Source organism: Vicia villosa, linkage group LG3 (genome assembly GCF_029867415.1).
Source record: "Vicia villosa cultivar HV-30 ecotype Madison, WI linkage group LG3, Vvil1.0, whole genome shotgun sequence".
NCBI lineage: Eukaryota > Viridiplantae > Streptophyta > Magnoliopsida > Fabales > Fabaceae > Vicia > Vicia villosa.
The window spans coordinates 184,174,869-184,202,244 of record NC_081182.1 but is presented as its reverse complement, the minus strand read 5'-3'; the positions used below and the strand labels follow the sequence as shown (position 1 = coordinate 184,202,244).

Here is a 27,376-nt window from a genome sequence, read left to right as displayed (position 1 = left end):
ATTTTTTAAATGCATTAACTTCTTTGAAAATTTTAAAAGTTCCAGTATTTAAAGAAATTAAATTTTTTATTTAATTTATTTATTTAATTTAATTTTAAATTTAATTCATTTTATTGTAATCTTAAATATTTATGATTTTCTCTTATTTAATTCATCCGTTATACATATTTAATAAAATTAAATTTTATAAAATAATTCATAGTCTCTAAGAAAAAATATGAAGGTGACCGATACTCGAGTTTCACAACCTTCCGTTTGTCACCGTAAGGTAGGAGGTATTGGATTTCATCGATGATATCTTCGAGCGAGGTGTATTCTTACACTTTAATCGTCCTCCCGAGTGTTCTGCCGTCGGAGTAGGAGACACTTGCGACATGCGAACTGATATTGTACTTATATTGAGACATTTTTGTATTTGTGTGAAATACAACATTAAAAACCCCAAATTTATATAAGACCTAGGTGAATATGGACCATGCGTTCTCTGTAACAGAATGTTCTGTAGGTATATCCCTGGATGGATGTTAGATATTTTCCTTCCGTATGTGTACCTACGGAAAAATCCATAACTTTCAAAATTAGAGACTTCCGTAGATACATTTACGGAACTTTTCCCTGTTAGTTTTTTTAACAGAACAACATTAGATAACAGTAGCAATGGAAGAAAAATTGTATACAAAATAAAGAGTGCAATGTTATAATTGACAAAAAATGAATATATTGCAATATTAAAGAGTGCCTATATTGTACTTTTAAACTAGAAAATACATCAAACGAACTGTCGCCGGCTAAATCTATTAGTGCTTCCAATTTTGACTTTTCCTTGTTCAATCTTTCGAATTCGTGCATCCTATCAACAAAAACATCTGGCCACGTCTCGGCATCTACGGTATGATGAAGCGTTCATTCCGGTGATGTAGGTGGTATGGGGCATCCCGATTTCAAGTAAACTTGCACAAAGTGACTCGCTTTTGAAAGCCATCCAATACACATGATGTGATCATTTGAATTTGTAGGAGGTGCGGTGCGGAGTGGGATAAAAGTTTCCGAAAAAATATAACCCGTCAAGTCAATGCACATCATATCATTGAAGGTGGAGAAAAACACAAGAAAGGGGGGATTGAATTGTGTTCTTTATCAATTAAAATTCCCTTTCTTTTTCTTTAACGTCTTTTCTTTCATAAATTTGATCATCGATTGGATTATGCTTTTGATATTGCGGAAGCATGAGGAAGTAGAACTGCATAACCAATTAGATGTTCATTTTAACTTATGTTTTTCATCGGAACTTCTGACTTGCTCAGTATAGTTATGAAGAACTTTTGCGTGAATGTTCTAAGTTAAAATGACATGTGCAGAAAGTAAAAGACACATTCATTTATATCCTGGTTCACCTTCTAACTAAGGCTACCTCTAGTCCACCTTCTTAAGATGATTTGCCTCTCAACAGAGGTCTTAATCCACTATAACCAAATCATAATTACAACTGCACGAACATCCGTCATGACTAACCATCCTGCACACCCAATTGCTGTGACTAACCATCTAGACAATTACCCGTTCAATGATCTCTGCGAGATATAACGTCAAGTCAATGCACAGATATAACACTGCACAACCATCCTGTTGTGACTAACCCTGCACAAGCTAACTGCTCGTGACTGATTGCAAAGGACTGTTTAGTGATCTCCTCGAGATATAACATCCCTTGACTTCCTGCACAACCATTCTATAATGACTAACCCTACACAGCAAACTACAGTGACTAACCTTAGATGATGAACCGTTCAGGGATCCTATCAGGATATAACGTTCACCAGTCTACTGGAGATTACAAGAATGCTTCTTATTCAAGTTGATTCTCTCCTATCTTAACCACTCATGTTTACGACTCACTGACTAGAAGTCACTTTTGGAGCCTAAATAAGGTGAATTGACTATTTGGCTAGGTAGTTGTGCTCAAAATGAAACAAACATTCCTTGATCATTTTCATGCTTTCATATAGTCAACACAAACAAAATATTAAGCATAATAAAATCCATTTAGAACAATAATTGTGGTCTCCAGCATATGTGAACAATGGAAAGCTACCTCACAAAAAAAAGGTGGGAACTAAAATAATTCTCAAATGAAAAAGTATACAAAAGAATGAATGGAATAAAAATTGTAAAAAGTCTATGTAACATGAATATGCTATAGTCTAGAAAGCGATAAACACATACCTTGAACGTGTACAAAACTTTAACAAAATTATTACCATACACTCGCAAGTTGAAACGATCAAACTTGGAAGATCACCTCAAATTCCTCAATCTACTCAAAACGAGTTCATTGACAAACACAAAAACTATTGATATTAAAAAACTAAAAGACCACAATTATTGTATTCCTCCCAATTTAATCGTCGATTTTTAGACAAAATCAGGGGCAAAATTAGGGACAAAATTAGTAAAAATAGGGTGTGAAAAATAAAATAGATGAATAGTAAATGGTGTAAAGTTATTGCCCAGGCTGCATAAAATTCCTGGCTCCGCCACTGATTATTGTATTTGTATGAACCAATGGCAGTGTTGCCAAAAATTGAGAAAATTAGAAAGTGCTACAATATTTTATTTTTCTGGAAAGAAAAACACTAACAAATATATGTTTATATTAGAATAAAGAGAATAATATAAAATTGCCAACACTAGATGTTATTGTTTCTGTTGTATTCTACATAACCATTACTGCATAAAATCTTTCATCACTGTGCATCACACTCATGCAGATCCTTTATTTTAGGTTACAGGAAAGTCATGGCAGAACTTGTTGCTGGAGCATTTCTTTCGTCTTTCTTTCAAGTGATTTTTGATAGGTTGGCTTCATGTAATCTTACAGACTATTTCCGTAGAGGCAAGCTTGATAAATTGGTGGAGAAACTTGAGTCTATACTCGAGTCTATCAACCAAGTGTTGGATGATGCTGAGATAAAACAATACCAAATCCCAAACGTCAAAAAGTGGCTTGGCGATGTTAAACATGCTATGTATGAAGCTGACCAACTCTTAGATGAGATTGCCACTGATGCACCATTGAAGAAGATGAGAGTCGAATCTCAACCATCCACCAGCACTATTTTCAACTTCATTCCATCTTTCACTAATCCATTTAAATCCAGGCTCAAAGAATTGATAGAGAGCCTAGATTCTCTTTCAGAGCAGAAGGATAAGATGCAACTGAAAAAAAGAGTGCATGCTTATAATGGAGATGGAGTCGATTTGAAATTTTCAGAAAGACTACCAAATACATATTTGGTGGATGCATCCCAGATATATGGTAGAGATGATGAGAAAGATGAAATGGTCAAATTTTTACTTTCAAACAATGACAGTCGCAATCAGACACCTGTATCTAGCATAGTGGGTCTGGGTGGGATGGGTAAGACCACTTTTGCTAAGCTCGTGTACAATGACAGTAGGATTGAGGAATGTTTTGAACTTAAAGCATGGGTTTATGTTTCAGAATCTTTTGATGTTGTTGGACTCACCAAAGCAATTCTCAAGTCATTTCATTCTCCAGCAGATGATGAATCGATTTTTCAATTTACTTCAAGAGAGACTGCAACACATACTAATGGGCAAAAAATACTTGCTTGTTTTAGATAATGTCTGGAACGGGAATGCAGATTGTTGGGAGCAGTTACTACTTCCTTTTAACCATGGATCTTATGGAAGTAAGATTATAGTAACAACACGTGATAGGGAGGTAGCAAATGTTTTGAAATCTACTAAATTATTTGATTTAAAGAAATTGGATAAAAGTGATTGTTGGAGTTTATTTATGACTCATGCGTTTCATGGAAAAAATATGTGTGAGAATCCAAACCTTGAATCAATTGGCAAACAAATAGTGGAAAAGTGTGGAGGATTGCCTTTAGCTGTAAAAACAATGGGCCAACTCTTGCGGAAAAAATTCTCTCAACATGAGTGGATGAAAATATTGGAGATTGATATGTGGAGTTTATCAGAAGGGGATAACAACATTAATCCAGTGCTGAGATTGAGTTACCATAATCTCCCTTCCAATCAGAAGCGTTGTTTTGCTTATTGTTCTATATTTCCTAAGGGTTATGTGTTTGAAAAAGGTGAATTAATCAAGATTTGGATGGCAGAAGGATTGCTAAAGTGTTGCAAAATAGTAAAAAGTGAAGAAGAGTTGGGCAATGAGATTTTAGGCGATGTTGAGTCAATTTCATTTTTCCAACAATCAGCCATTAATAATCACTTTGGCATGCATGACCTTGTAAATGATTTGGCTAAATCAGTGTCAGGCGAATTTTGTATGCGAATAGACAAAGTTAAGGTGGAAGGTATCCCTGAAAGGACACGTCACATTAGATGGTCTCTTCGATCAAGTTTTGTTGATAAATTACTAGAACCAATTTGTGAGCTAAAGGGACTACGTAGTCTGATTCTAAAAGGCGGGTCTATGATTATAAGCAACAACGTGCAACGTGATATATTTACAAGACTAAAATATTTGCGAATGTTATCGTTATATGATTGCGGCATCTCAGAGGTAGTTGATGAGATAGGCAATTTAAAGCTTTTGTGTTATCTAGACCTTTCTTTTACAGCAATTTCAAGCTTACCTAACACCATTTGTATGTTGTGTAATTTGCAAACACTCTTGTTGGAAAGCTGTTATAACTTGACTGAGCTACCTTCAAATTTTTCCGAACTCACCAGTTTACGTCATATTTATCTCCCCTATACTTTAAAGAAGATGTCAAAGCATATAGGAAATTTTAGCAATCTCCAAACCTTGCCTTCTTTTAATGTGGATGAGCAGAACGGATCTGATCTTATGGTGTTGGAGAAACTAAACCAACTTCATGGAACAATTCTTATTAACGGATTGAGTAATGTCAATGATCATATAGATGCTTCAACAAGAGTTATTAAATATAAGAAGTATTTAGAAGAAATAGAGATGACATTCGATGGCACAAGCGAAGATGTGGATGGATCAATAGTCGAAAGCAATGTGTATGTCATAGAGGCTCTTCAACCAAATAGCAACTTGAAGAGGCTCTCAAAGAGCTTTCTATTTCACACTGTCATGGAATAAAGATCTTCGAAAAAGAGTTTTACAGCAATAACTTCAAGTCTCTTGAAGTTTTGAGATTTGAGAGTATGAACAATTGGGAGGAATGGTTATGTATTGAAGGTTTTCCTTTACTTAAAGAGCTTTCTATAAAATATTGTCACAAATTGAAAGGGGCGTTGCCTCAACACCTTCCTTCTTTACAGAAGTTGGTGATTTGGGATTGCAAAAAGTTGGATATATCCTTTCCAAATTGTGATAATATCCACTTGAGGTACCTGACAATACTCAATAGCCCGAAATTGATGGCTTCGAGAGAGGAGTGGTGTTTATTTCAACTCAGTTCTCTAAAAGACTTTTCAGTTAGCGATGACTTTGCAAATGTTGAATGCTTTCCAGAGGAGGGTCTCCTGACCCCAACTCTTGAGTGTCTTCATTTCAAAAATTGTTCAAAGCTAACAATAATGAACTTTAAGGGCTTTCTCCACCTCCAATCTTTCAAGGAACTTTCTCTTTACAATTGCCCTAGTCTTGAGAGATTGCCGGAGGAGGGTCTACCGAACTCCCTTTCTAGTTTGTGGATTACATGTTGTCCATTACTTTCAGAGAAGTACAAAAAAGAGGGAGGAGAGCGTTGGCATACAATTAGTCACATCCCTTCTGTGAAGATTGACTGTATTCAGCAGCATTAGAAATGAGATGTTTGTCACAGGCAAGTACAACCAATGTCTTCATTTTTTCTTTGCTAGTAATTGTGATATTTTCCATAATAATCTAACACTATATGTATCTGATGTTGAACAGTGGCAACTCTATGTGACCTCTTTCTTGCATGTCAGCCTCAAAGATCTTGCATTTCCTACTACCAAGACATCTCCACTGCCACTTTCTTAATCTTTTCAATCTACTGTTTGCATATATTCCTTCCTAGTTCATACACTGGAAGTTGAGTTTCTAATTTAGTGAAATTCAATTAAATGATACGATCATTGCAATACTTCTAACCGAATTCTAGAATTTCACAAAGCACATTCTGTAGTATTATTCTGTTAACCGAAATTCTAGGCTTTGAGTTCATGAAAGGAGTTATCTCATTTTATCTTTTAGTAAGCTTCAATTATTTTTACATTGGCATAGGAAAAATGCCATAAAGAACTAGTCTTGGCTTGTGATGTAAGCAGATATTCGTGTCTCGGCCATTATCGATCTTCAACTTAGAGGTTACCATCCCTTTTATTCATGCTAAAAATCTAACCCAGACTTATGTTTCTAGCCAACCTTCATTTCATATCATTCTAAGGTTAGCCTTTGGCCACTATATTTTGGTATTATTTCTACCACACCACGGACGAACTCGTCAACATGGTATTAATTTTACCACCGAACAAATAAGTGAAATTTGAAGGTAACAGATCAAACTACTCTCTTCTGATATATATTGACTTGCAAAGGATTTGTTGCAAAAGTAAAAAATTAGGTTACAAAGAGAGGGTCTTTATATAGAGACCAGGGAAACATAAATAGACATAACAGTTAATGATTAACTATTTCCTATGAAAGTTTGTCTGCCCTAGAGAATCTGTCTTTTGGCTTTCCAAGACTGCATTTAAATTTATCCAACAAAACTCCCCCATAAATTAAATGCTCCTTCGGTCAATTAATCCCAGCATTATCTTGCCTCTGTCGAATATCTCCTTCGACAATGGTTTTGTGAAAATATCTGCAGCTTGATCCTTGCTTGCCACATGCTTCAGTTCGACGCTTCCATTTTTCACATGTTCTCGAATGAAATGAAAACGTACGTCGATGTGTTTACTTCTTTCATGATTCACTGGATTCTTCGCCAGTTCGATTGCTGATTTGTTGTCGACATGCACTATGGTTGCATTTTCCTGCTTCTGCTCTAACTCACATAACAATCTTCTAAGCCATATAGCATGGCATACACACCATGATGCAGCCACGTATTCTGCTTCGCATGTCGACAGTGTTACAATTGGTTGCTTCCTTGAGAGCCATGTGAAAGCAGTGTTTCCCATAAAGAATACATATCCTGATGTACTTTTTCGATCGTCTATATCTCCACACCAATCGCTGTCGGAGTAACCTGTTAGCTTGTAATCTTCTGCTTTTGAGTAAAACATTCCAAGTGACACAATTCCTTGGATATAACGAAGATTTCTCTTCAAAGCTTTCCAGTGTGAGTGAACTGGTTCTTCCATAAATCGACTCAAGATTCCGACACTTAGAGAAAGATCTGGTCTAGTACATGTGAGATATCGAAGACTTCCGACCAAGCTTCGAAATTTGTTTGCTTCGACACGTTCCCCCCCATCAAATTTTGAAAGCTTGGCTCCTGGCTCCATTGGTGTCGAGATTGGATTGCAACCTTCCATTTTGAACCTCTTCAGAATGTCCTTTGCATATTTTTCTTGTGAGACAAAAATTCCAGTTTCTTCTTGTCGAACTTCCAGACCAAGAAAGAAGCTCATTCGACCTAAGTCCGTCATTTCAAATTCTCGTGTCATTCGACCTTTAAATTCTTCGATCATTTGATCACTGTTGCCCAGGAAAATCAAGTCGTCGACATAGAGTGCAACGAGCAGTATATCTCCTTTATACTTCTTTACATATAGGGCATGTTCATAAGGACATTGTTGGAAACCATTCTTTTTGAAGTAAGTATCAATACGTGTATTCCATGCACGAGGTGCCTGCTTTAATCCATAAAGTGCTTTCTTGAGTCTTAGCACTTTTCCTTCGCTTCCGTCTTTCATGTATCCTGGTGGTTGTTTGACATAGACTTCTTCTTCGAGCACACCATTCAAAAATGCTGATTTGACATCCATTTGAAATATTGGCCATTTGAGCTGAGCAGCTTGAGAAATCAGCAGTCGAATTGTCTCCATTCTTGCAAGTGGTGTGAATACTTCGTCATAATCTATTCCTTCCTTCTGCCTGTATCCTTTTGCCACAAGTCGCGCCTTGTACCTTTCGACTTTTCCTTGAGCATTCATCTTTTTCTTAAACACCCACTTCACACTAATGGTTCGACTTCCTTTTAGTAACTCTGCTAGTTCCCAAGTTTTGTTTTGTTCGATAGCTTTAATTTCTTCGTCCATGGCATTCTTCCACTTCTCATCTCTCCATGCTTCTTCGAAACTAATGTTTTCAGAATCTGCCAGTAGACACACAAGATGTACTTCTTCTGTATTATCATACAACTCTTGCAAGCTTCTCATTCTGGGCTATGAGGATTCGTCTTCACTGTCAGAGTATTCAAACCTCGGCAATTGATTTTGGGTTGTTGGTATACCGACTGAGGGTTCTTCAGTTTCGACTATGTCTTCTGTCGAATTGTTCCAGTCCCACCTACTTGCTTCATTCACTCGAACATCTCTACTTACTACCACCTTTTTGTTTATGGGGTCGAATAACCTGTATCCTTTTGTTTTCTCATCATACCCAATTAATATATATTTCTGACTCTTGTCTTCAAGCTTCGTTCTTAGTTGATCTGGTACATGTGCATAAGCAACACTACCAAATACTTTAAGATGAGATACAGTCGGTTTCTGTCCACTCCACGCTTCTTGCGGTGTTTGATCTCCCAACTTTGAATGCGGACATCTATTTTGAACATAGATTGAACATTGCACAGCTTCTGCCCAAAATTCCTTCGACATGTTCTTACTTTTGAGCATTGAACGAACCATGTCAAGGACTGTTCGGTTTTTCCTTTCAGCAACCCCATTTTGTTGAGGTGAGTATGCTGCAGTTAGAAATCTCCTTATACCCTGCTCCTCGCAATACTTCATGAAGGCTGTCGAAGTATATTCTCCTCCTCTGTCAGAACGGAGTGCTTTGATGTGTCGATCAGTCGATTTTTCAACCATTACCTTGAACCTTTTGAATGCTTCGAATGCTTCAGATTTTTCTCTCAGGAAGTAGACCCAAGTCTTTCTTGAGAAATCATCGATGAAGGAAATGAAATACTTCTTGCCACTAAAGGATTCTAGAGTGATTGGTCCACAGATATCAGTGTGAATTAATTCAAGGATGTGCTTAGCATGATATTCTGCCTTCTTTTGAAAAGAAGTTTTCGTCTGCTTGCCAAAAACACAATTTTCACAAAATTTTCCTTCAAACTCCATGTTAGGCAATCCATGTACCATGTTTCTTCCCGCTAATCTCTTTAACCCAGCATGATGTAAGTGACCAAAACGTAGATGCCACAGAGTTGCATGGTCTTCAGTGTCGATTTTCAAACATTTTTCTCGAACGCTTCTCAGATTCAGCTTGTACATTCGATTCCTTCCCATCTCAACTTGAGCAATTTGCTGCCCTGATTTATCCTTCAAATGCAATATTCGATCCTTCATGAATATCGAATATCCCTTCTCCGTAAGTTGCCCCAGACTTAGAATATTTGCTTTTAGATATGGTACATAATAAACATCTTGTATTTTTCCAGGTACGTCTTCTTTCTGCAAATAACAAATTGTTCCTTTGCCTTCGACATTTACCTTCGACGCATCTCCAAAAGATACATGACCATCTTCAATTTTCTTTATTTCTTTGAATAGATGTTTGTGACCACACATATGATTACTTGCTCCTGACTCAAGGTACCATATAGTGTCATCTTCTGCGTTTGTCTCCTTTTGGGTCATTAATAGGAATCCTTTGTTTGATTCTGTTTCTAGTGCGAAATTTGTTGTCTCTTCGACTTTCCTCCTGAATCGACAGTCTTTTGCAAGGTGTCCCCCTTTTCCACAATTGTAGCAACTTTATGAGTTGCAATCCTTCGCAAAATGTCCATGTTTATTGCATTTGTAGCATTCGATGTTGGAGTTCGACCTGCCACCTCTATGACCACGTCCTTGACCACGCCAATTTTGTTAACTTGCCTGTCCTCTTTCGAAATTGTTGTTCTGATAGCTTCGACCACCATCTCGACCTCCACGACCACGTCCTCGACCACGCCAGTTTTGAGATAAAAGTGCACTTTCATCTCTAGTGGATTCCTTTGTCTGTTCTGCATTATTAAGTGTCTCCTCCTTTTTTTGTATTTTGCGTTGTTCGTGTGCCTCAAGTGAACCAGCTACTTCTTCGACAGTGATTGTCGCAAGGTCCTTCGACTCCTCTATTGCACATACTATATTTTCGAATTTTTCAGTCAAAGATCTTAAAATCTTTTCGACAACTCGAGCATCGGTCATTGCTTCTCCATTTCGTTTCAGTTGATTTACAACTGTTTGCACACGCGTGATGTAGTCCGACACGGACTCTGTCTCCTTCATCTTCATCCTTTCTAATTCTCCTCGAAGAGTTTGCAAACGAACTTGCTTGACTCTATTTGCTCCTCTGAACGCCGTCTCTAGTGTATCCCACGCTTGCTTCGAAGTAGTTGAACCAGCAATCTTCTCAAAACCAGATTCGTCTACTGCTCTAAACAACATGTATAATGCCGTTTTGTCTTTCGACCGCGTCTCTTTCAACGCCTTGTTCTGGGCTGCTGTATATCCCGTCGTGGTTTCTGGTTCTTCAAACCCTTCTTCTACAACCTCCCACACATCTAACGATCCAAGCAGCGCCTTCATCTGGATGCTCCAGTTCTCATAGTTTGATTTTGACAGTTGCGGCAATGGCATCTGGTTCATCATGTTTGCCATGCGCTCTGATACCAATTTGAAGGTAACAGATCAAACTACTCTCTTCTGATATATATTGACTTGCAAATGATTTGTTGCAAAAGTAAAAAATTAGGTTACAAAGAGAGGGTCTTTATATAGAGACCAGGGAAACATAAATAGACATAACAGTTAATGATTAACTATTTCCTATGAAAGTTTGTCTGCCCTAGAGAATCTGTCTTTTGGCTTTCCAAGACTGCATTTAAATTTATCCAACAAAATTATCTCCAAAAATATTATCAATTGCATCATGATCAGTAACAGTATTTTCATATATTGAGCTAAGCTTAGTTACAAATAGATCCATCCAGTTTCTTTTTAGTATGTTGAGTGCCATTTCTTCTATTAGACCAAATATAATGTTACCGCAGGCAAGTACAACCTCTTTCTTGCATGCCAAGACATACCATATGTGTAAATAAATGAGACTATATTCTACTTTTCTCTTGTTATTAAGAGTCTATGTTTTTCTGTTTACTAATTGTCCTTGCATCATGATTTAATCTAATTCCTTGTTGTGGCTGATGACATTCTGGACACGCATGTTACAAGGGAACATTCTTGGGATAGCATTTTGGTAGAATTGTGGTTGCATGCTAGAATTGCCTCATTTTTCGCTGCTATATTAATATTATATAGGAAATTCATTGCTTTTTTTCAGTTTGTGAATTGGTTAATATATCTGCTTCACTAGAATATCAATGTAGGATGAGTTCATATATAAGTCATTGCAATCTAATAATTCATATCAGAATTGATTTTACAATTCTCTCAATTTTTTCTCATGCCTATTAGATTTCATACAAGATGATATCACAGCTATGGTATACTTCATTGGCCTGTGAATTCAAAAACTCACACATGTAAAACGAACATGTTTTGTGTAATGCACACCTGTGAATTATGAACCAACTTTTCACATTCGATAATATGAACCAACCTTTCACATTCCATTGATTTAACAATTAAATAACTTGTGACCAAGAGCTTCACTGAAATAAGTTACCATTCTTTGCGCATCATAACCTTCTATCGTTTTGTTGCTTTGTCAAAATCTAGTGTAGTGTTGTACAACACTACACTAGATTTCTTAATCAAATGAGAATAACTAACCGAATTCGGCTTCCTCCCTCTCGTAATCAAACGAGAATAACTTGTTGGAAAAGTGGAGGAAAAACGATTAAACATGTTGGCTTAGTGGTGGTATCCATTGGCCTGTTGAAGATATTCTTCAATAATCACAAAGACAAGCACTTGAGACACAGTAGTAACAGAAAAACACCATTTGATGCAAATATATTGCATTACAGAAAGAAGCTATCTTGCTCAAGACATCAATTTATAACACTTGATTAAAGTGAACAATAAATATTTAATTCACAAAATGAGGAAAAAAAATAGAGTTGCAAATCCATTAGGGGGCCTTCAATGTCTGACCAAGGTTGCAGCAGGCTATACAACATGAAACAAATATATAAATATTAGCATTTTTCACTTACTACGAAAAACATTTCTTAACAAGTTGAATTCACATTTTACCTTAATCAATCTATGATGTAAACCTTTGGTGAAAGCGAGTTTTGAATCAAAATGTCCACTATTCCATCTGGTATCATTGGTGAAATTTGTCTCTTTTCTACCTTGAGTGACTTCAAGTTACACAAGGAAGGAAGCTCAACCAACAAATTTGGAACTAAGGATAGAACCTAAACAAACAACAACTATTAGGATCATATAAGTGTAAACTAAAAGAAAATACTCTTGTCATTATAAGTGTACCTTAAGAGCTGTTGAAGAGATGATCAACGATTCCATATTAGCAAGTTCAGACAGCCAGTCGAGTAGAATCAATGAAGTCTCTGAAGATTTCCAAAATTCTATTATATCAATACTTACTCGTTTGATAGAAGAGACATTGCACTTGCTCCAAGAGAGTTTCTCAACAGGAATACCACTAAAAACAAAGGTACAAAGACTTGGAGCATATAGTTCCATTCCAAAATAGGTTTCGCGGGCATAATGATTCATGTGTATATATAAATTGACAAGCTTGGTACTTGAAATGCAAAGGTTTTGCGCACCCGCAACTTTACAATACACCATTGTCAAACTTTTCAAATTGGTTAATGCTGAAAATGGATCAACACGACCATCATTGCCAGCCCTAAAGGCAAAGTGCCTAAGATACAAGCGGGTTAATAGTGGCATATTCAAAGAACTGGGAAACATTATGGTCGTACCATAAACTGTAGGATGACTAAAACAAAGATCAAGAGAGGTTAAACTGCGACACGACAATAAACAAGTCGGAAAGTGTTGAATATCACATTTAATATAGACATCTAATAGTTGGACTTTGTGTGAAACAGCATAATTTAGAATCGTTTCGACTAGGCTAGGTTCCGTGAGATTACTACTGCGAAATCTTAGAGTGTAAAGATTTGTTGAGTTATCGCGAAGAGACAAGATCCGAGAGACGAATTCGATGAAAATCTTGATAGTGGTAAATTGTGAGCCAATTAATGTAAGAGTGGGAACATACTTCCAGAGATTCTTCCATCTTGTGGAGAGAATACAAATGTGAATAGCTTGTTTGATGTTCAAAAAAGAGAGTATGTGAAGTATAAGACTATCAGGCAAATCACTGATCCTATCTTTGTTCTTCATAAGGTTTTTTTTCTTTCTTTTCACCATTGTTAGATGAAAATAGGAGAATACCTTGTTTGTGAATTGAGAATGATCGATGAACTTTCACAAACCCTAAACCATTTGTTATTCGAATATTTTTTGACCTAAAATAATTTGGAATGCTTTCAAATTTAGAAAGATTAAATTTATGTTATTTTATATTATATATTGTTATAAAGATTTAATACATTATATATTGATTTACTAGGATTTACTCTTCAAATTCCAATATTTTCTTTTATTTATAAAATAGAGTTATAAAAACCTTTATATCAAGTATACACTTAAAATTCAATTTGAAAATATTGATTGATTAGAATTTGAATATTATATTACTTTTTATTTCTATGATTAAAAATTATTTTGTGAAATATGTAAATAATCGTGATCAATTAAATTTGAGATTTGTTAACTTTTTTGGTTTTGCATGACATATTCTAAAATTTGAGTCTAAAAATTTTTGTAAATTTTATTTATTTATTTTTTAAAATTGTAAAATTTATTTTTAAATGATAATACTAATGTATTTTTAACTATTAGAACTTTTGTTTATAAATAAGATGATAATTTACAAATAAGGTTCTTCGGGCGTTTGAAATTGTTTCCGGCCTCGGTATTAACTTTCATAAAAGTAAGTTAATTGGTATTAATACTAACAATCTTTTCTTAGATGCGGCTTCTTACTTTCTTTCTTGCAAAAAGGAAGACAGTAATTTTTATTTTCTAGGTATTCCGATTGGATTCAATCCTAGGAAGGAAGCCACTTGGAATCCTCTTTTGTTAAAGTTGAAGAACCGATTGGAAGGGTGGAAAAACCGTTTCTTGAATTTGGGGGGGAGAATTACTCTTTTGAAGGCCGTTCTTTCTTCTTTAGCCATTTTCACAATGTCTTTTTTCAAAATGCCGAGAGTGGTGCACAAGAAGATATCATCCATTCAAAGTAAGTTTCTTTGGGGGGGAGTGGAGGAAAAAAGAAAAATTCATTGGGTGAAGTGGGATGATGTCACTTTGCCGTTAGAGAAAGGGGGGTTAGGAGTGAAGAACATTTCTCTTTTCAACTTGGCGCTTCTTAACAAGTGGAGATGGAGAATTCTTGAAGGGCATAATTCTTTGTGGTATAATATTTTGAAGTCTCGATATGGTGACTTAACGTCTTGCATTATGGGTGGAGGTAAGTTTTCTAGTGCTTATTCTTCATCTTGTTCCGTATGGTGGAAGGATCTTATAAAGTTGGGCACTACTTCTTCTTCATCTTTTTCTACTTTATCTCTTGATCCGATAAAGGCTTATTCTAAATTCATTGTTCATAACGGATATACCACTCCGTTTTGGGATTCCGTGTGGTTGGATGGTGTTTCTTTGAAAGAAGAATTTCCGGACCTTTTCGAGGCTTCTAATTTGAAGTATGTATCGGTGGCGGCTATGGGTGGTTGGAAGGAAAATAGGTGGTGTTGGGGGGATTTAGGTTTAAATGCGGGAGTGGTGATGGAAGGTGGTTTCGGTAACATTTTGGGTGAATTAAAGGGCCGGTTGGAGGTTTTCGGGGGGTGGAAGGAAGAAAAGGACTCGGTTGTTTGGAGGGGGAATAAGGAGTCGATTTTTTCGGTAGCCTCGTGCTACAATTTTTATGACCATCTTCGTATCCCTTTTAGTCCTCATAAAAGGAATGAAGAAGCGTTTGGTTTTCTTTGGAAAATGGATGTTCCGTTCAAGATAAAGGCTTTCGGTTGGAGACTTTTTCGGAATAGACTTCCCACAAAGGATCTTTTGCTATATAGAGGTACCCCATTGGCTTTTGATAATTTGAATTGTGTTTTGTGTGGGATTTGTGTGGAGAGCATGAAACATTTATTTTTTAGTTGTATGGTGGTTAAGAACATTAGGAGGGAAATAGCTTTGTGGGTGGGAAAAGTGGGCATCGGTGAGGAAGATGGTTTGGAGAATTTTATGAATTGGTACCGGTACTTTCGTGTTAAAAAGGTGAAAGAGAGGAAGTTAGGAGTTGTTTGGCTTGCCACTAATTGGACCATTTGGTTGCTTAGGAATGGAGTGACTTTCCGGAAGGATAAATGGAGTATTAATGATACCATTTGGAATATCAAGATGTTGGTTTGGAGGTGGACTTTTTGTGGAAAAATTACACATTCCAATTTTTCTTTTTACGAGTTCTCAAAGGACCCGTTGTTGTTCCTCTCGTAAGCTAATTTGGTTTGTAATTTTTTCTCTTTTTGTCGGGCTCGTTTTTGAGTCCTCTTGTAATGGCTTTGAGAACCCATTGTTCTCCCTTTAATATATCTTGCTTATTGAAAAAAGAAAAAAAAGATGATAATGTATATTTATTTAATCGATAGAAAATTTTATTTAAAAAATTGAAAATCTCTATTGAATATTTAATTTTTTTTTAATAAGCAATTTGAACCTAGCAGGTTTCAAACCTGAGACTTTGAGAGGAGCACACTTTCAGAACCCAAGCGTTTCACCGCTAGATCACACACACACACATTTGATCTATTCTTTTTGAAATTATACTTTCAGATTTTAGGTCAAATAATTTTTTTTTACATATATTTCATAATATATGTGACGCCTAAAACTTAATTATATTTTATTTTGTTTTTTAAGGCATCATTAATGAAATTTTGGTATAGTAGACCCAGATGTCGGATAAACATGTCGAGACATCTGGTCTATTATCAACAACATATGCAAGATAAAGACAGTTAAAGTAGTTGCTGAAAAGTAAAGTGCACACAAGAGTTGTTTATCTAGTTCGGTCTAACTATCTACTCTGGGGGCATACCAAGCCAAGAAGGACGTCCATTATTAGTCGTATTGATTCATAGACCCTACAGCCAACACACCTGTTGACGATCTAATCACTTAATCACTACCCAATGCAACTTCTACCTAAGTTCTCCCTAGATATGGGAAATCACCATCTCACTTTCAACCACCGCAGTGATGTCTAGCAGTTAACACCTCAGCCACTACATCGACGACCTAATTTCCAACAACTCTTCAAACACCTGAAAAGTAGAAGACACACTTCCACGATGAGGAGACACACTCCTATGCCGAGCAGGAAGCCGCACTTCTCTCCATACTCATTCTTGACTCTATACTAAGAACACCATCTTGGAGTTGCTTAAAAGCTTCCTCTAAGAACACAACTCAACTCATTGCCTACAAGCTTCTGAGTGAGAACACGATGACCATCCCACAAACCGGGTGGTTCACCGACCAACATAGCCCTTATAATTTACATGGTGGCTGGCTTGCATTTCTAGGTTACAATGCTTCTATTTATAACCTATTACCCAACTGAAATTGGGCTTCTAATTACAGCTAATATGTTGTAACAAATCTCCAAAAGATTCTCCTACAAAATAGGTCTTCAATCAAATCTTCCTAATAAATCTCCAAAATTAGAAAGTCTTCATTCAAACATATTCTGATTTGATTCTTCTAGATCTTTCATGCTCCACCTATGATTGCATAATATTGGTTAGTAATATTTTGCATTGCTGTTAGTTACTGAGTCAGATTCAATCAATAGTTCTGATTCAGGCACGATGTCGAATGGCTTGCATAGGACATTTTCTTCGACATGTTGTCCAGATGTTGAAACAAATCAACTCAACATGTTTCTTTGTCTAATAGAACTTCCACCTGCTTTATCTTACAAGTTATATATCATACTTAACTAATTGCTACTATATTAGTTTTACCAAACATAATTCCAATTCAAATTATAGAGAAATAACAATTAAAGATTTGATTTTATTCTATGATAGATCAATTTAATATTCTACTTTATTTATAAAATAAACTTAAAAAATATTTTATTCATAAAAATAGGTCTTCAACCATTAGTTTCTTGAATATTCTCCATATTTATCATCGGGTCTTCTTCTTCTTCAGAATTTGAAGATAGGCTGTGTGATGAGGAGTGTGGTGACATATCGGAGGGTGTTGAAGAACTTTCATCAAGCAATCAGGAAGGGAAAAAATATAACCATGCCGATGATAAGAAAGGTGAGGAGATTAAGTCAGGGCGCGAGATTCATAAGGGCATAGTAGATGGTTCTGACCAGATTTCTAGAAAAGCAAAAAGGGAATAGATGGTAGTTTCGATGCAGCAATAGGGGAGTCAAAGGATGTAATCTCAATAAATCTTTTAGGTTGTGGGTCCCTAACTTTCCAGGATTTGAAGGACACAAAAGTGAACTGCTCTATTAACACCTCTTTTAAAGCAAAGAAAAAGTCTGAGAGGAGTACCTTAAAGATATGCAAGACTAAAAGTATTTATGATGTAAGCGGGCCTTTAAAATCTAAGAAGACTAAGCCCAATAAAAGATCCTTGAGGAATTCAAGCTCTGAGACCCAAATCGATTATTCTTAGGAACCAGGTTCGGTATTGGGTTCTAACATCGTATTGCCCAATTTAGTTGCTCCATTACTTTTTTCAGAAGAGGATGAGAGATTTTCTGCAGGGGGAATTTTGTGTAGTGACCCAGTTTTCGATTCAGATGTGGTGCACTGCAATAATAAATTCCGGGATAATGTGAATTCTAATGTAGGGGATAAGCTTTGGAAGGCAATTACGAATTTGAGAATCAGGGATACTGATGGTAGGAGGGATTATAAGAAAAAATTGATGTTATGGAGAAGCTAGCTAGGGAGAAAAAATGGGTTCTGAAGGCGTCATCTAAAGAGGTTCTATGATTATTGGAACCTTCAACATAAGAGGGGGAGGAAGTTCGCTGAAAAGGAAAATAATCAGCAAGATCATTAAGGAAGGAAGGTCTGACATTTTCTTGATTCAAGAATCTAAATTGATGAAAGTTGATTTGGCAACCACTCTCAGCTTTTTAAGTAACGAGAACATGGGTTGGTCTTATACAAAATTAGTTGGTCGATCAGGAGGAACAATATCTTTATGGAAGGAGGATTCAGTAGACGTTAACCTTAGTTTCAAGGGAATGGAATCCTGGGAATTAAGGTTAAGTGGAGGGATGAAGTTTTCTATATTGTCAATGTCTGCTCTCCTTATTCATTATCTTTGAAGAGGAAACTGTGGACTGATCTGTGTAACACCCCAAATCTACCCATCGAATATTAATAAAATCAGAGTGCGGAAAATTTTAATCATACAAGGGATGTCACATTTACTTCACATAAACAACATACATGAGTCACAATTATATAGATACATAACACTTAGATCATGGATGAGCTCATAACAACGTATTTCAATTAAACTAATTGAATCACTAAACAACGGAAACATATTTTCAACAGTGACAACTTTATTTCTTTACTCAAAGGAAACAACTTCAAATATTATTATTAATCACTTAATCAAGTATTCACATTATTCATAAACTTCAGCAACTTAAGCGACGACAACAATTAATAACAACATTCATCCCCTCGAGTGCTACGTATCAGGGCAAGACCATCTTGACTTATCAAACGGCAACCTAACGACTTCATAAAAAATACTTCAAAATCCACATCTATACTTGAGTACCTGTCCATTTCCCATGGTAGGGGAAACATCAGCAGAAACGGTGAGATATCCAATAATATAAACATGAGTATGATAACTAATATATTAGATTAGAATCATACAATTTTACTACTATTACAACAATAACAAGTAATCACCAAGCAACAACATTATAACAACAACTTTATCACAACAACAACTTTATAACGGCAGCTACTTAATAACAACAACAACTTATACGACAGCAAAAACTTAATAACAACAACTTAATAGCAGTAACAAAACAACATATGTCGCATTATGCGAATCAACTATGCATATGCATGTGGAACCATTTGGAGCAGAACTCCCAATGTAAACATATGCCAGGTTATCGAGGCATTTCAACAAGGCATGAGCCTTGAATATGGTGCCATTAAGGCTAAGGCATAAGCCTTCAACATGGTGCCATCAAGGCCAAGGCATAAGCCTTCTACTTTCAACGTGGTGCCATCAAGGCCAACTTAATCATGCAGTGTATGCCATGCGACTTCAACTTCAACAACAAATACACAACAATGCAACAACATCATCAACATACAACAACAAAACAACAACAACTTAAACATGCATCAACTGCATCAACTTAAATCAACATTGGTCATTATACCTACAACTCAAACATGTCCATAAATCGGGATGATTCAACTTATCAACAACAACTTATAATCAACAAAATTTCAACAACAACAACATATTTGGCAACAACGGAATCAGCAACAAGTATTCAAAATAACGTGTTCATTAACAACTCATTAACAATACAATTCCATAACCATAAACAATTCAACCGCACATGCACATCAACTTATTCGACATAATTATAGCAAACAAATCAACCAAAAATATCTATAAATATACACGATCGGCCCTCACAATTTTCAACTAATTCCGAACAACTAATTTTACCGCTTAATCCGGCTGAATGCTACTTTCGGTACTGTTTTCATTAACTACTTTTATTGCTACTAATTACTATTTATTCTCTGCTACCAAAATCAATTTATCATCATATTCCTCATCTCTGCTAAAATTTCTTGCACTGCTATACTTTGAATTCCACATAAAATACTACTACCTGTTACTTCATTATATACTTTAATCCCTACTATCCAACTATTTTGTCATACTGATTTCATCATCTGCTATTAATCTCAATTAGGCTATTTGACTAATCTGATACAAAAAAACAGTACTAATAAATCCATTTAGTTCTACTGAACATACTGAATCTGCTATATTATGGATCTACTAAAGTATACTTGGTTCTACCAAATTCACAACCTACTGATAATTACTATTGAATCTATTTAGTTCACTGAGTCATATTATAATTTACACTATACTTTCAGGTCTCTAAGTATTAATTCAATAAAAGAATGGTGCCTATTTATACTAATCCATTATGCTAACTATGATCCAAGCCTTTCCTAACACGTGCCAGTAACACACAAAAATCCACTAAGTGGGCCCCTAGACCAAGGAGGCGCCTGCCCCTTCCCTTGGCCACCTAGGAGGCACCTGCCCCTACCCCTATGCACAAATTAATTTTTCTTTTCTTTTCCCTTGGAGGCGATCGTCTTATATACTTTCCAGTTTTTCTTCTTCCTAGTTTTCATAATAATTTCATTACAACAACAATATTTCATTTCCCTCGATTCATAGCAAGGGTGTAACACCCCTTTTTACCCCATAAATAATAAGCATATAATCAGAGAATAAGCATGCATATAATTAAAAAGGGCGTCACATCGACGTTTTCAAAAACTAAAAAGCTTTTAAAAACCGACAACATTTATCCACAAAATACAATACACCTGGTCATTTCAAATAACACCTGACATATAATCATAATTCACCCAGAATATGCATTAACAGCGGAAAGTAATACTCATGTGTTTCATATAAATGATACATGTCCCATACCATGATCATATCTCCATAAACAACTCATAAGATAACCATAATCATAATATTTGGCTTAAAGCCTCTCAACAACAAGTAACCAATTAAACAGGTTCACAAGTTATAAGAAAATACATAAACAATTAGAACATGAGTTCAACGTCTAAGCTACCCAGTGTTACATGACCAGAGCATTGACTCGCTACTTAATTACCAAGCAAACTCAGAAGAAACTCCGACTAGGTCACACGCAAGCTACTAATCGTCAAACCTGCATGTCGCCAAACGAGGGCAACATTAAAACAGAAGGGTGAGAAGAACCATTATGAAGAAAGTATAACGGAATACAATGGTTAAATCAACACTTCAAGTAATTAATCATACTATGTATAACCATGTAGATAATAGTAATCAACCCATATTTCACATGTTATCGAGTACACAACAAGCTTGAATAGTATAATATTTCAATTCTACTATTATATTCTCAATTAAGTACACAATCATAGTTATCACATATTCACACATTTTATCAAATATATATTCAAACTTCACTTGTTTCAATTATCAAACTCATACACATATCACAACTACATCAACTTCACATACTCAATTATCGCATAATTTTAATGTGACTCAATGCAAGATATGTGACGCTATGCATGTGGTACCGAATTGTGAACCCAAAGTTTCACCACTTTCCGATTCAATATCTAGAATCCAAGCCACGCTTCCGATCCGGACAAGACCAAAGCCCACCCAAAATGTAAACATATAGTCTACCGCTTCCGATTCACTCTAGAATCTAAGCCTCGCTTTTGTTTCAAAGCAAACCACCTTTGTTTCAAGGCACACTATGATATGAATGTATGTACAATGTTAACAAACATATGCAATTAAGATCATCTCTACCATCTTAACTTTCCGCATATCACAATAATTCAACTCTATGAATTATCCACCAATTTTACACAACATTCACAACACACACACATCATTAACATATAAGAGGCCAATTAATCAATTACGATTCACACAATCCAATTAACACTAGTAACCATACTATCTCATGTTAATTCTCATTTTGCCAATTATACATGAACACACACTTTCAACATCAAGCAATTAATCATTAGAATTAATATTAACTAACTACTCACAGAGAATCAATATTAGCACAACATCATTGGCATGGAAATATATATTTCTCAACATACATATTCAAGACAAAACACAATTACGGACAAATCCGCAAAATACCGTAATTTACCGACAAACCGAATAATTGATCCAACTTCAAATATATTCCAATCAATTAAACTCATTGCAATTAATTTAACTATTAATTAAATCAACTAATTAATAATTACACTTCATTTATTCTAAGTTACTAATTCATTTTTTTTATTTCCTAAAACTAATATTTAATTAAAAAGATATCTAAATTCACACTATTTTGGTCGGTTCGTAAATATCACTTTTCAACAAAATAACATCACCATGTTAATCTACTAATTAAACTTAGCTACCACGTAAATTTTCATTAAATTCCGGATAACTAATTATACCGCTTAATTCCGCTATTTGGTCAAACGGGACTGTTTGAATTACATACGGTACCTACTTTCTATGTTTTTTTCATTTGTGCTACAATATTCTGCAAACTACTCTCACATTTCCATTATTTGAATAATTCTCCTTGTAATTATTGCTTGAAAATTGTTAATAACTCATCCATGATCAAGGTGCTTTAAAATTCATTTTCTATAGAACTGTAAGCAATACTATTTAATATATTGTGACATAGCACATTGCATAATTTCAATTGAAATTAATTTCTCTCAATAAACATAACAGCAACGCGGATGGTTAATACACAGCCGCCACTGGGTATAGTTTACATCATAAAAGATTACACCAAACTACCAACAAATGAGGCGTTAAATACGCAACCAATAATTTGTATTCCATGAATCCCAATCATTCTAGCTCAATAACAGATACTAGTACTATATCACAGAAAATAAACATCCAAACAGGATCATATAATTTTTGCAAATAAAATTCTAATTTCAACATAATAAAAACTTAATCATGTTAATCTACCCATTGACCCAATCATACTAACCCATAATAATAAGGATTCTCCCCCTTACCTCTTAAATTTCTTCAAACCCTAGCTTTTGCTCTTCACCTCTCTTAGCCTCCTTTCTCCACTTTCTCTTCTCTTTAAAAAAAATCAGCAAATGAAATGGTAACTCTCCTTCTCATAAAACCCTTACTAACTTAATAACTTATTATCTTAATGGGCTTAACAAAATAACACCCCGAATTTATTTCTACTTCTAATAAATAGGCCCAATTCGATAAAATAAAATAGTCCAATAAATAATATGCTCCAACAAATAATATTATTATCCTTAATATTATATTCCGATTAATCCAATTAAATCCGACTTTTTCTCAAATAAGTAAAATTCAATAATAATATTATTTCTCTACATACTCCACTTTATTAATTCTTCGATTAACCGAATAAATTCTAACTTCACTTAATAATTTGAACACGTTTCTCAATAACATCGGCGATCCAATTAATTATCAAACTTCGTCCAAATTAAGTAAATAAATCCTTATTTAATTTAATTAGCCAAATAATAAAATTCGCGCTGTTACAAAGGGCATAAATCAGCTATCAGGAACATCATATTTTCAACAATACCAACAACAACAATTCCACACAGATTAGTCGATACACACCAAACCTTCACAGATTCATAAATTTCATCACTAAACACAAATATGACAGAAAATCATAACAATCCCAATCCCACATACCAACTATCATAATCTCGGTTATAAGATTCGAACCCCACCCTTACCTTGGATTTGAGATCGCCTCTAATATCCGATCGAGTGCAAGCCTTTTCCCTCTTTGCCTTTTCTCAGCAATCCTTGATCGATTCCTCTTCTGCTCAAAACCTCGTTCCTCTTTGTCGGCAACTTCGTTTCACGATCTGTTTCCAACAACTTCCAAAACCCTTATTTCTCTGTGCTCAGCAAAACCTAATATTTTTCCTTTTAATCCAATAAATCAAATAGTAATAATAATAATATAATTACTATTATTTCTTAATGGGCCAACTAATCGTACACCTCCACATCGCTATATATACCACTCCACAACTAAACCAAATTAAATAATAATGTTATTACTAATATTATTTCTTCAACAAAATCAACTTTATTAATTCTCCGATTAATCGACTAAATAATCCAATTTTTAACTTAATAATTTCGATCGACATATCAATCCAATTAGCCTCTTAAAATAATACTGATAACATCCAATTTCAAAAAAAAATCCGATAAATAAATCCTTAATAATTTAATTAAATAATTACTTAAATTCGGGATGTTACAATCTGCTGGTAGCTAAATCTAGGTATTCGGATGGGGAATGGTGCGTGGCTGGAGACTTTAATTTAATTTTGGATTGAAGTGAAAGGAAAGGTTCCAGTCAGCTAATCAGGAGCTTTGAGATTTCGAAGTTTGCAGGTTTCATTGAATAGTGATACTTGATGGATGTTCCTAGTAAAGGAAAAAGATTCAGCTTGTTTGGTGGTGAGGGGAGAGCCATGAGCATATTAGATCGGTTTCTTGTGTATGAAACTATGATAAAAAAATTGGATATTATGGGGAAAATAATAGGTAACAGGGACATCTCCGATCACTGTCCAGTTTGGCTCATGGTGATGGTTCGAATTGGGGTCCTAAACCGAATCGTGTCAATAACGAATGGTTAGGTAACAAGGATTTTCTAGATTTCATAGAGAAGGAATGGAAGGGAATCGAAGTAACAGGAAAAAGATATTTCATCCTTAAAGATAAATTAAGGATTCGGAAGAGTAAACTCATTTCGTGGAACAAGTTGGTTTTTGGCAAGCGGGAATTGGAGATTGATCAGAATGTGCAAGTTATTAATGAGGTAGATGAACTTCTTGCTTCTTGCAGGGAAGATGTTACTGGAGAAGTTTTATCCATTCGTAGTGAAGCGGTTAGACGGATGTGGCTCGATTTGACGATCAAAGAGAACATGATCCTTCAAAAGTCGAGAATGAAATGGGACAATGAATGAGATTGTAACTGCGGTTTTTTCATAAAATTTTGAAGGAACGAAGACGTAGGAATTACATAGGAGTGTTACCATCTAATAATGGCAGACTAGATTCAGTGGGGGAAGTCAAGGAAGAGGTTAGAAGACTTTTTTCCAAATCTTTCAAGGAATAAGACGATAGCCTCCCTTTACTAGAAGATATCAGCTTCATATCTTTATCTCAGGAGGATTCCAACTCCTTGAAGCTTCCATTTTCAGAATCTGAAATCAAAGAAGCAATGTGGGGATGCGATAGTTCCAAGAGTCCGGGACCGGATGGATATAACTTTTTTCTTCGTCAAAAACTGTTGGGCTTTTTTGAAGACTTTATCAGTTTCATCAATGATTTCCATGAATATGCGGTTCTATCCAAAGCGATCACATCATCTTTTCTTACCTTGATTCCTAATAATAACATACCGCTTGGCTTAGAAGACTATCGACCTATTTGCTTAGTTGGTTGTCTTTATAAGTTAATTTCAAAATTGTTATCTGCAAGACTCAAAAGGGTTATTGGCAGGATTGTGTCTTCTAGTCAAACGGATTTTGTTCCCAGAAGGTAGCTGATGGACGGTGCTATCGTAGCCAACAAAGTTGTGGATTTTGCTACAAAGGAGAGGAAGGCATATGACAAAGTTAGTTGGCAATTTCTTAGATTTATGTTGAAAAAGTTGGGATTCGGTGATAGATCGATGCGGTGGATGGAGGCAACTATTTTCTTGAGTCATATGTTTATTCTTGTGAACGGGAGTCCTTCAAAAGTGTTTGTCATTATGAGGGGCCATCGTCAAGGAGACCCTATTCCCCCTTTCTTTATGTTATTGTAGCCGAAGCACTGGCTGGTTTGGTTAGGAAAGCACCCGAAAATGGCAATTTTACTATTTTTTCAGGTTAAGGAAGCTTGCTCGGTCGATATACCCCAATTTTCCGACGACACATTGTTGATAGGTAATGGAGGATGGCAACATGTTTGGTCTCTAAAGACGATTCTTAGAGGATTCAAGTTGTTTTCGGGGCTGGGAGTTGATTTTTACAAGAGTAAATTAATCGGCGTTAACATTAGTCCGCATTTTCTAATAGCTGCAGCCAATTTCCTCTGTTGTAGAATTGAAGAGAAAGAGTTTACTTTCCTCGGATTACCGATAGGGTCGAATCCAAGGAAAATCTCATCTTGGATTTCATTGGTGAAAAGGATAAAGGACCAGTTTTGTTGTTGGAAAGGAAGAATGTTATCTGTAGGCGGTAGAATCACTCTGATAAAATTTGTTCTGAGTAGTCTAGCTATATTTCATTTATCATTTTTTAGGGCTCCGATGAAGGTTCGCTAAGAGATTAATTCTGATCAAAGTCGTTTTCTATGGGGCGAATACGTGGGGAAGAAGAAAATCCATTGGATAGGGTGGAGCTTTTTGAGCTTACCGTTGAAAGAAGGGGGTTTAGGGCTGAAAAAATTGAGGACTTCAATTCCGCATTGTTGTTAAAGTGGAAATGGACGATACTTGAAAGGGAAGATGCAAAATGGAGGGAAGTTTTGTCTTCTAGATACGAGAATATTCAGCTGCTTGTTCAAAATGATATCGTGTCTTATCGTAAAAACTCTAAATCTATTTGGTGGAAAGAAATTATTAATTTGGAGAATCGGTATTTTGGAGAGGAGTTTTTTAGAAGATGCAGATTTATTTCGGGAAACGTTGTTAGAATTTCTTTTTGGAAAGCGGCATGGATCAAAGACGAGAGTCTGAAATCTCTTTTTCCTAAACTTTATGCTTTGAGTTCTATGATAGGCTGCAGTGTGGGTGAGGCAGGGAGTAGAATCCGTAACAGGTGCACTTGGGGGGAATTAGGAATTCCAGTTTCTCTTGATCCTAGTGTTATTTGTGCTAAGGCATCCTTGAGGTTAGTTTTTCCGGATGTTAGCATGAAGAGTGACGAGAAGGATCTAGTCATATGGAACAATAATTTGCTGGAGGGATACACAGCCAAGAGCGATTTCAAGGTGCTCCATGTTTCGTCCGTGCAGAATGAAAGGGTATTAGAAGCGATTCAGCATCAATAATTTGAAAAAGTATGGAAGACGTCGATTTCGTTTAGAACCAAAGCTTTCGACGGGAGGTGTCTTTGGAACAGGTTACTGACAAAAGATTTGCTTTTTGTTAGAGGTATTGTGTCAACACCGTCGGAGTTGTCATGTTGTTTTTGTTCCTTTATTGAAGAATCATTACATCATATTCTTCTTACTTGTACGCTTGCGAAACGGGTTTGGGACGATATAGGAATTTGGTTTGGCATTTGAG

The 27,376-nt window shown here is 35.6% G+C and overlaps 1 protein-coding gene and 1 pseudogene across 1 annotated transcript; one reads left to right on the top strand and one right to left on the bottom strand.

Moving 5' to 3' along the window:
- The first annotated feature begins 2,796 nt into the window (after positions 1–2,796).
- LOC131657002 (putative disease resistance RPP13-like protein 1) lies at positions 2,797–5,792 on the top strand (annotated as a pseudogene).
- Positions 5,793–12,326: 6,534 nt separating this feature from the next.
- Positions 12,327–13,476, bottom strand: LOC131659512 (F-box/FBD/LRR-repeat protein At1g16930-like). The gene is made up of 2 exons (XM_058928695.1): positions 12,562–13,476; positions 12,327–12,488 (listed from the first exon to the last, which is right to left on the bottom strand). The coding sequence occupies exons 1-2, from the start codon at positions 13,474–13,476 to the stop codon at positions 12,327–12,329; spliced, it is 1,077 nt and encodes a 358-aa protein (XP_058784678.1).
- Between the last annotated feature and the right edge of the window lie 13,900 nt (positions 13,477–27,376).

Bases quoted from the DNA above. Each gene is read 5' to 3' on its own strand.
- LOC131659512 (XM_058928695.1), bottom strand. From the start codon at position 13,476: ATGGTGAAAAGAAAGAAAAAAAACCTTATGAAGAACAAAGATAGGATC. The intron at 12,489-12,561 runs GTACACTTATAA...TTGTTTGTTTAG, and splicing joins TCTCTTCAACAGCTCTTAAG to GTTCTATCCTTAGTTCCAAA.